General features: G+C 47.6%; 1 protein-coding gene across 1 annotated transcript; it reads left to right on the top strand.

Annotated features, from left to right (window-relative positions):
- Window positions 1-3,198: 3,198 nt before the first annotated feature.
- On the top strand, window positions 3,199-7,461 carry NKX3-1 (NK3 homeobox 1). The gene is made up of 2 exons (XM_037024747.2): window positions 3,199-3,523; window positions 4,553-7,461. Exons 1-2 carry the CDS (start codon window positions 3,217-3,219, stop codon window positions 4,969-4,971), a joined length of 726 nt encoding a protein of 241 aa, XP_036880642.2. The 5' UTR covers window positions 3,199-3,216; the 3' UTR covers window positions 4,972-7,461.
- Window positions 7,462-10,512: the final 3,051 nt, after the last annotated feature.

Below are 10,512 nucleotides of genomic sequence, written 5' to 3'. Positions count from 1 at the left end.
AACTATATAAAAAACTCTCAAAACTCAGCAGCAAAAAACCCCCAAAATCCAATTATAACATAGGCAACAGAGAGGAGATATGGGTAGCAAGGAAGTACATGAAAATATGTTTAATATTACTAGTGATTTGGGAAATGAAAATTAAAGATTAAAACCACAATGAGATATTTCTACATACATTAGAATGGCTAAAACAAAAAATAATGATAATGCCAAATGCTGATGAAGATGTGGAGAAACTGGCACTCTCATACATTGCTGGTGGAAATCTAAAATGGTACAAGCACTCTGGAAAATAGCTTGGCAGTTTCTTATAAAACTAAACATGCAATTATCATATGACCAGCAATTGCACTCCTGGATATTTATCTCAGAGAACTAAAAAACACAGTACCTAAACATTCACAGCATTTTCATTCGTAATAGCAAAAAACCAGAAGCAGACCAATTGTCTTCAGTGGATGGTTGAACAACCTCTGATAGAAACATACAATGGAATACTATTAAGCAGTAAAAAAAGTATTAATTATTAATAAATGCAACAATCTGACAATCTGAGTGGACCCTAGGACATTATGTTTAGTGATTAAAGCCAATTCCAAAAGGTTACATACCATATGATGTTTGATTCCATTTATGTAACATTCTCTGAATGGTAAAACTATAGAAATAGAGATCAGATTAGCGGTTGCTAGGGGTCAGAGATGGAGAGAAGTGGCTCAGGTACCCTAATACAAAGAAATAGCACAGGTAGTCTAGTTGTAATGGGACATTTCTGTATCTTGACTGTGGCATGCAAGGATCTATACATGTTATGAAATTGTATAGAGCTAAACACATAAATGAATGCAGATTTTAAAATTATGAAAATAAGGCCAGTAGTCTAGTTAATAGTAATGTACTGATATCAATATCCTGGCTTTTATAATGCATTGCAGTTCTATAACATGACATTATTGGGAGAAACTGGTTGTACTAATTTGCAAATTCCTGTGAATCTATAACTATTTAAAAAGAAAATGTTTAAAAAATTATTTGACTGAACATCAACATTAGATTTTTTTTCTGGATAGGTCTCCCTAGGCAAGGAAAACAAAAGCAAAAAATAAACAAATGAGACTACATCAAACTAAAAACTTCTTCACAGCAAAGGAAATCATCAACAAAATGAAGACAACCTACTGAACAGGAGAATATATTTACAAATGCTATATCTGATAAGGGGCTAATACCAAATATATATAAAGGACTCCTACAACTCAAAACCAGAAAAACAAATAATCTGATTTAAAAATGGGCAGAGGACCTGAATAGACATTTTTCAAAAGAAGATATACAGATGGCCAACAGACACACAAAAAGATGCTCAACCTCACTAATCATCAGGGAAATGCAAATCAAAACCACAATGAGATATCAACTCACATGGGTCAGAATGGCCACTATCCAAAAGACAAGAAATAACAAATGTTAGTGAGAATGAGGGGAAAGGGAACCCTTGTGCACTGTTGGTGGAAATGTAAATTGGTGCAGCCATTATGGAAAGCAATATGGAGTTTTTTCTCAGAAAAACTAAAAATAGAAATACCATATGACCCAGTAACTCCATGTCTAGAAATTTACCTAAAGAAACCAAAATCACTATTTTTAAAAGATATATGCCCCCCTATGTTTATTGCCACATTATTTACAATGACCAAGATATAGAAGCAACCCAAGTACCCATGATAGATGAATGGACAAGATGTCATTATATACAGTGGAATACTACTCAGTCATAAAAAATCTTTGCATTCATGACATCATGGATGGACCTAGAGGGTATCATGCTAAGTGAAATAAGTCAGACATAGAAAGACAAATACTGTATGCTTTCAGTTATATGTGGAATCTAAAAAACAAAACAAAGAAAGAAAGAAATAGACCCATAAATACTGACAACAGACTCTTGGTTACCATAGGGGAGGAGATGGGGGAATGGGTGAAATAGGTGTAGGTGATAAAGAGGTACAAACTGTAGATTATAAAATAACTACAGGAATGGAAGTACAGCATAGATAATGAAACCAATAATGTTGTAATATCTTGCTGTGGTGACAAAGGGTGACTACACTTACCTGTGGTGAGCATTTAGTCCAAATCACTATGTCGTACATTTGAAACCAATATTACAATAAATAATAAAAATTTTTTTGAAATAAAAAATGTGAGAAGAAAACCATCTTTGACAAAAACTTTCCCATTGCACACGGTAGTTCTTTTTGGCGATTTCTTTATCCACAATAACCCACTCCCTCTCTCCCCTTCCCCTACTGCACCGTACCATCCTTTTAAAAAGTTTCCAGTTGGAGGGAAGTTGCCTTAGATCAGGACATACAGAAAAAGTAGCATATTTTTAAAAGTGCAAGTGAACACCAGATTCAATTGGTAATGTTTTAACCCATTCACTCTATCATATGGGGTTTATCAAACTATACCATTGCTTCTGAACCTTTGAAGTAAGTTTCATACATCGTGGGCCTTTGCCCCTACATACTTTATTTCCTAAGAAATTATTTTCTATGATCACAGTACTGTTGTCAACTTCAGTAAATTTAACATCGATTCAGTACTTTGATCCATGGTTCTTATTCCATTTTATCAGTGGCCTCAAAACGTCCAGTATGCAATCCAGCCCTGGGTCAGGCACTGCCCTTAGCTAGCCATCTGTCCGTGGCAGGGGACACCCAGAATCCTCGCCTGTAAACTGGAGGGTAGTAATTGCCCAGCTCTGTAAGTAAAGGCGCTTGAACAATCCATGGGAGCTCGATTAACTACTTCTCTTCTGCACCCTATTCCCCGGAAGCGTCTAAATGTCTACTGGGGGCGGAGGCAGAGGAGATCCGCTTTGGTTTTTGCTCCCAGCCTGGGAAAACAACGGAGGGTGGAGGGGGTCGAGCCAGGGCTGAGGAGCAGGGCTTTGGGAAGAAACCCTCAGATGAGAGGGAACAGACACCGCGCGCAGGACTCAGGATTCCGCCCCCCTCACCTGGAGCGCGAGCGGCCAATCCGCGGCGCGGTCCGGTGCTCGCGGCCAATGGGAAGGCGGCGCGGCGCGGCGCGCTCCCAAGGCTATAAGTGCGCTGGGCGGCGGAAAGTGAAAGTGGTGCGGCCGCAGCCTAGGCGTCCTGGAGCGCTTCCCTGGGGCCGCAGCGCGCGCGGGAGCCGGCGGCCGGGATGCTCGGGGCGCGCGAGCAGCGGCCCAGGCAGAAGGGGGCGGCCGGCTGCAGCCCGCGGGCCGCGCCGCCCACCCAGGCCAAGCCGCTCACCTCCTTCCTCATCCAGGACATCCTGCGGGACGGGGCAGAGCGGCGCGGCGGCCCCCCGGGCAGCCCGCAGCCCCCGCGCCGGCCGGACCCGCGGCGAGACCCTGAGCCGGGGCCCGAGCGCAGAGGCGGCGGCGCCGGGGCTGAGGAGGACGCTCCGGGCGCTGGGCCCCGCGCCGCGCCCGAGGAGGCCGAGGCGCAGGCGGAGACCGAGCCAGGTACGCCGGCCGGGCTGCGGAGGCCGGCTGCGCGGGGTGGGGCCTCGGGAGGGGCGGGCTGGCCTGCAGGCTGAGCCGGCGGGAGGGCGGGCCCGGCGCGGACCTTCCGGGGCCCCGGCCGCGGGGATGCGGTGCCCGGGGAGACAGCACAGGGACCTCCTGAGGCCTCCCGCCGGACGCGCCTCGGAAACCCGCCCGGAGCTCCAGCGCCAGGGCGGAGCTCGCCCGGCGCCGCGGGCCCTCCGCGCCCCGGGCTCCAAAGCCGGAGCGCCCAGCACCCCCGCGGCACGGGCGCCCGGCCACCGCGCGACCCAGACCGGCGCCAGCCCTGCCTGACCGCCTGGCAGTTGCAATAACTAACAATAACAAATAACTGATAATAACGTATTAGTATTAATCAATTAGAGTTTACCGGCAAAAACTCCTCTTCCTCCCAATTCCCAGTCTAAATTTGGGAATTCCCTCCGGTCTTCGGAAAATACAACAACGCTGACAGAGGAGACATTTTTTTTCCTGCTACTTGTTATGAGATATCCTAAGGGCTCATTTAGCGGGGGGAAAGGTGGGGGGTAAATTAAAGGCAGAGAATGAATCTGCCCTTAGCCCCTGCTGCCTCCCTTATCACACGAGCCCTCCCTTGCTACCCAGATGTTAACTCAGGATGCCTTTGGGTCCCGATTAGCAGGGATCTTATATCTCATTTTTCCAGCCTCCTGTCTCCCACCTCTTCTCAATATACATACCCAGAATCTTTGTTTAATTCTGTTGGACAATATGGCAGGAAGTTCTACCGCACACCGTTTCTAACTTTGCGCTCTGAATGATTATTAGAAAACGAATACACAGTATATGCATCCACTCACTCCAGAGAGTTGCTTAGTCATTTCGAAAAAAGTGAAGTGTATCCAAGATGACAGTGGGCTGTTTGTTCACTCACTGAGGAGATAAGGGTGGATTGAATTCTGTCCTCCTCCCTGCTAACGTGTAACTTTTTCCTTCCCATCCCTCCTTCTCCCCTCTCCTTTCCAGATAGGCACTTGGAGACTTATCTGTCGGACTGTGAAAACGCCGCAGGGGCCTCCCCAAGCCTCCCCCAAGCCCCCAAGCCGCCACCGAAGCGCTCCCGGGCCGCCTTCTCCCACACGCAGGTCATCGAGCTGGAGAGGAAGTTCAGGCACCAGAAGTATCTGTCAGCCCCCGAGCGGGCTCACCTGGCCAAGAACCTCAAGCTCACTGAGACCCAAGTGAAAATATGGTTCCAGAACAGACGCTATAAGACCAAGCGGAAGCAGCTCACCTCGGAGCTGGGAGACCTGGACAAGCCCTCCTGCTTGCCAGCTCTGAAGGAGGAGGGCTTCTCCCAGGCCTCCCTCATCGCCATGCACACCAGCCACCCTTACTACCCCTACCTTTACTGCTTGGGGGGCTGGGGCCCTGCTTTCTGGTAATGCCAGCTCAGAGGACAATCGTGCCTGATCAAAAACTGCCTTCCCAAGGCTGCCTCTTTGGAAGGCAGAAGGCGTCAGGGTCAGGGATTGCTGGGGAGCCAGAGGCGTACAAACCAAAACTGTTGGAGGTTTGTGTGAAAATCCCAGGTTCTGCACTAAGTGGGTGGGCCAAGGAAAGGTCTGCGACGGTGAATAATTGAATATCCAAACAGTTCCCTCAATGCGTAACGTAGGTCATGTTTGCTCCTACAGACCTGCTTGAAGTGGGGAGGGAAAATGCCAAGTGCTGTTTCTAGCACTTTACAGTTGGTACGGCCTGTCCATATCACTTCTGAGGATGCCCTTCCTGCCACCCCACCCCTTGGGAAACTGAGCAAACCTGAAGGGAAAAAGGACAGCCGAGGGGAGGATGTCACCTACTGTATTAAACTAAAGGTCAGAAGCCTCTGCCTGGCCTTGAAATATGAGTGAGGTTTTTCTCTGTCCCTGTAAGAGAGGGAAATAGAGGCTCTCAGAGAAACCTGTTCTGCTCCAGGCCGGTTGGCACAGGATGTGGAGATGGGAAGGAGAAGATGAGAAGTTAAGCTTATTCCTTTTTAAATAACACATATGAACCGAAGTATCGCAGGATGGCCGAAGTAGAACGGGAAGCACTCACTGTAGTTTTAAGACAAGCTGTCTAAACGCAACTCCACTGCTAGGGGCGGGCGCAGGCCAGACGACCCTCCAGGTGTGCAGGGCCATTGCCAAAGGGGGCTCCGCACAGCGGCTGCAGGCATTGCAGATTTTATTAGCAAAAGGTAAAAAAAAAGGCTCTTCTGGACCTTTTAGCCCTGAGCCTGAGAATTAGAAAGAGAAGGTTTCTGGAGTTTCCAGGCTATAATTCACTACCACCATGACAGATCACATAACCCTTTCCTATATGTGCTTTCCTTCCCTCCTTTTAGTTTTTGTTCCTTTTCCACTGCAGTCACCCACTGAAGAGCTGCTTTTCAGTCCAGACATTTAGTCTGGCTGCACCTAGCATAAGCCTGCCTTATTTAGCCTGAGATCTGGTCTACTTTTCTTTTTCCAAAGCCTTATCTCTCCTGAGTTAAAAAAAGTTGGGAGTGGGCAGATTCTGAATTGGCTACCAGACATGAATTTTTTTTTTTAACTAGCAATTTTTATTTCTTTCCTTCAAAAAAAAATACAGCATCAAATCCCAAATCCTATTTAAAGACTTGACAGCCCTAGAAGGTCACTGCTGCTTTTATAGGACTTTCTGGTGGCTCTGCTGTTATAGCTGAGGTCTGACAACCCTTTTGGACCCCTGCAGGCAGAGGAGATAAGAGGCATTGGCTCTCACACACAAGGAAAAGCACAGTGCAGATGGAAGGAAGGGGCACCCCTGAGCCGCCTCCTGGGCACAGGGCTCGCAGGTGGGGTGGAGGGTAGAAGGTAGAGAAAAGGTGCAAGGGTCTTAGCCTGTCCCCTGAGCAAGCTGATGGGGTTGATAGCACTTTTCAGGAAGAGACTAAAGGAAAGGAAATCATTTTCAATCGTTTCCTGAACATGGTGTTACTGTGGCTTCTATCACCCAACAGCAAACTGTCCAAATACATTACAAGCTATGTTTAATGCCTATAAAACCAGGTTCCCAAAATGAGTCATCTAGTGGCTTCCGAGAGAATGAGAGGAGGGCAGAGGAGAAACCTGGGCACCCTTCTGCTTTTATCCTGTCATCACAGGTGACCTACTAGAGGGGAAGCACCGGAATAAAAAAGCCAGTTCTTAACAAGGTACCCTGAGGCCTGGAAATCTCTTGATCCCCCACTCCTTAATTCTGTTTAGTGAGAAACCTTTTAATTTCATCCTATTAAGATGGCCAATTTACTGTTGATGGCAAAATTGCCAAAGCTGATAGAAAGTCATGCCATTTCACCCCATTTTCTGTCGTTTGGGCTCCGTGTTGAAATGTTAAATGCCCCGTGCTGCTGACACACAGCCCTGGGACCAGGATGGTGGAGGGGCCTCCCCTGATTTCTCCCTTCACGTGCCTTTTAAGCATGCAGCGCTCACTCTTGTTGGTACCCCTTTCTCTCGCATCCTCTGGATTTAATTTTTTCAATCTGCAACTCTGCAAGTATTACATATTTTACTGTGATGTATATGGTGTTGCAAAAGAAAAGTCTAAAATTACTTTGCTTGTGATTTCATCTCGCCCCGCCCCCCCTCGTGAAACCTGTCACTTGCCCATACCTGAACAGGTACGACAACATTTGAAGGGTATCTGGTAGGGGAATGGAGGAGGCCCCAGACCACTTTGCCCTAACAGCTTGTTTCTATTCTGTTTAATAAATCAGTTTGGGTTTTCCACATATATAACAAACTCTGTTGCAACCTGTAACATAAAAGCCTGTGACTTGAAATTTATAAAGTGGCCACAACCAAATTATTTCATATGTATTTTTTGCAACGTAGTGTTTTTAAAATAAAGTACTGTGTCTTTATCAGACATACCTGCATGTGATTTTATTTCCTCAGCACCACCTGTTACTGAGCTCTGGTACCATGCTTGTCCCACCCTCAGCTTGCCTGACAAATCTGTAGAGACCAAATAACCAAAAGCAGTCGCTTAGTCACTAATGGGTGATGGCCATGCTTTCATAAATGCACTGGTGTCCGTTTCTAGTGAATCATGTGAAAGGGAAAGAAGTTTCTGTCTTCAGTTAATAATAATGAGCTCCAGCCAGGGATAACTTTGTTTAAATAGAGAACACCAAGTATTTACTTATTTTTCTTGAAGACCCTCAGGGAACATGGAGACCACAGCAGTACTGCCTCACAAATTCCCCTTTCGACTCCCAGTAGCATCCTCACCCAGCCCACGACAGCTGCTGGCCCCAAGGCACCTGCATTTCCCTGAAAGCATCACATTCATTCAGAGCAGGTAGGCCTCCTACAAGTAACACCTTTCAACTGGAATCACAAGCATTGAAAATAGGTTTAAAATAAAACATATAAATAACATAGCCTTCATCCACCTGCACTTAAACCTTCATTAAATCCCCCAAGCAGATCGTCTCGTGTGCCTGATTACCTGGGAGAATTGATGGCTTTCCTCCCCCCTGTTTCAAGGAAATAGAAGCTTAAAGAGGAAGGTGCTTACTCTGCATAAAACATATCATAATTTCAAAGTTGGCCCTAATCCGTTAAGTACATTGTACACACAGGTGGGGCTTCCTGGAGCATGTTCACATCATGAGATTTAACTCTGCACAAATCTATAGCCTTCCTGCACTCTCCTGCAAGGCCATTAGCTCTCAAATTACAAAGGCTCTTGCAGTAAATTCACAGATGTGGGGCTTTTTAACCATTAAAAATAACTAATCCAGGAAAGTAAGCTCTCCTTAAAGAAAGTCCTCTGCCTCCTCCTCTTTGTCACTTGCCCAACTTTCCTTCAGTATCTCTGCTAATCTCACGCCCTTCATCTTCCAGCAACTCCCCTTATTTGGAACTCCTTTTCAATGTGCCTCTCAAGTTACTTCAGGTACAAATTGCTGGAGTCACTGTAGCTTTGTCACTCGTTGTCCCTTTGGTCCTCCGCAGGCCGCCTCAGAAAGGCCACAGCTGCCAGAGGCAAAAGGACCTTCTGAGACTGGCCCCTGACAAGGAATGTTCCTTCTAACAGCAAAGCAAGCAGTTCTTCTAGGGGGCTGTCAGTACCACACATCTTAAAACTGACCTCAGAGGGACCAGTGGCCAAGAAGACCAAGTCACTTCGCTTGGGTGCCCTGCACTGGAGAGTTACACACAGATTTGTTGAGGGTGCGCTAAGGAGATACACCCAAGAGGAAGTGAGGGCACAGGGTTCAGGAGAGGGAGAAGCTGACCCATAACTCCGGTGCAACTGGGGCCTCATCGATAGTTTAAGAAGCTCCAAAGCCATGTGTCCCAGACTGCGGAAAGGGGGTGGACACATGCATGTGAGCATCAGCACACATGTGGGATTAATGCTGGGCAGTGGTCCTTTCTGGGTAAGGTGTGGGCCACCAGGAGCACAGCTGTGTGTCATGAGTGTCAATACTCCCAGCAGCTGTGTGTGGGGGTGGGTGGGGGATGTCCCCTCTACTGGGGGCTCAACGAGCACCCTGGAATTCACTATAAGACACACGATCCTTTCCTAGGTCCCTCTCAGGGCTGTGGCCGCCCCATGCTTTGCAGTGAGAAAATCTGAGTCGAGAGGGTCAGACCAGGCTTATAGCACCAAACTGCACGGAGACATCCAGACTGTGCTCCCCCCACAGCCGTCACGAATGTGTCACCGCGGCTTGTTTTTCAAAGCCTTGAGTTATTTACTGCCGAAGAGAGGGGGCAGGAACGGTATTGCTGGGACACGCAGCCCTCCTAGTTTAGCCATAGCCTCGGCTTCCGTGCATACTTTCCCAGACAGAATGCGCCGCCTGTGGTCACCAAGGCAAAGGAGAAGAATCTCAGTCTCCACACCTTGTGCTTCTCTCACCTCTACAAAGGCTTATTTCCGAACTTGCTCTGAGCCTGACATGGGGTTTAGGGGGGATTTAGGGCAGAGCCCCTGCGTGGTCTCTTCTACCTGGGCAGTTCCTCCACCTGCATCCAACCAATCCAGCAATGGGCCTGGCCCTTACTGGGGAGGTGACGAGGTAGAGGGGAAGGTGACACACACAGGGGAGTCCCAGTTTCTCCTTGGAATGACTGCAGGACTCTTAGAGATTTTGTAAAAGGCCTAGAAATCCATGGGGGTGCATGGGACATAAATGCTGACTTGCCCTCTTGAAGGTGGAAGTCCAGTAGCAGCTGATCCTAAATACCAGTTGCATTTGCAGGATGCCCCTCAGTCCTGCAGTGGTCCGCATCAGCCATGCGTTAGAATAGCGAGGGAGGCTTCACAGAAACGTAGGAAGGCCTGGCCCTCTTAACACCAATTGCGCCATTATCCCTGGAAGTGGAACTCGGGCATCAGGATTTTTCTAATACTAATGTCCAAGGTTACAAACCACTTGCTTAGCCTTCTTTCCAGCTGGTTTGCCTCACAGGTGCCAGGACAGGAGAGCTACCCAGAGGAGCCAGCCAGAAAGGAAAGCTTAGGGGTGGGTTTTGGTGTTTTCCATTTTTTGACTTTTGTTTTCATGGCTTGCTCTTTTGTTTTACAGAGAACAGATGTTCAGCTTTCCTTACTTTCTTCTCGGGCCTCCTCCGATTGGAATTTCTGACATCATCAGAAGGCTCCCCATGATCCGGGAAAGCCCAGCTCATCCCGGTTAATCCCTCCCTCCAAGCTGAAGGGAACCAACCTGCCTGGGTGTCGGGCTGACCTGGCAATCCAGAAGCATTTATTACCATCTCCAACAAGGCTCATCTGGACTGACAACACACTCTTCAGCTGCGGAAGACAGTGGAAGACAGAATAGAAAAGACAGTTCTATCCCCAACTCTTGCCAAGGACTTCTCACCTGTCTTGGAACTGCAGAACCCTGTTTGTGCACTGCCGGGACCAGTGGGTGTCATTTAACATCTGTC

The sequence above is a fragment of the Manis javanica genome, chromosome 3 (assembly GCF_040802235.1).
Source record: "Manis javanica isolate MJ-LG chromosome 3, MJ_LKY, whole genome shotgun sequence".
Taxonomy (NCBI): Eukaryota; Metazoa; Chordata; class Mammalia; order Pholidota; family Manidae; genus Manis; species Manis javanica.
The sequence above is the reverse complement of the archived record's forward strand: the minus strand, read 5'-3'. Positions and strand labels throughout refer to the sequence as shown.

Excerpts from the sequence above, each read along its gene's own strand:
- NKX3-1 (XM_037024747.2), top strand. The coding sequence starts at position 3,217 with ATGCTCGGGGCGCGCGAGCAGCGGCCCAGGCAGAAGGGGGCGGCCGGC. Across the intron at positions 3,524-4,552 it reads GCAGGCGGAGACCGAGCCAG|ATAGGCACTTGGAGACTTAT; the intron begins GTACGCCGGCCG and ends TCTCCTTTCCAG.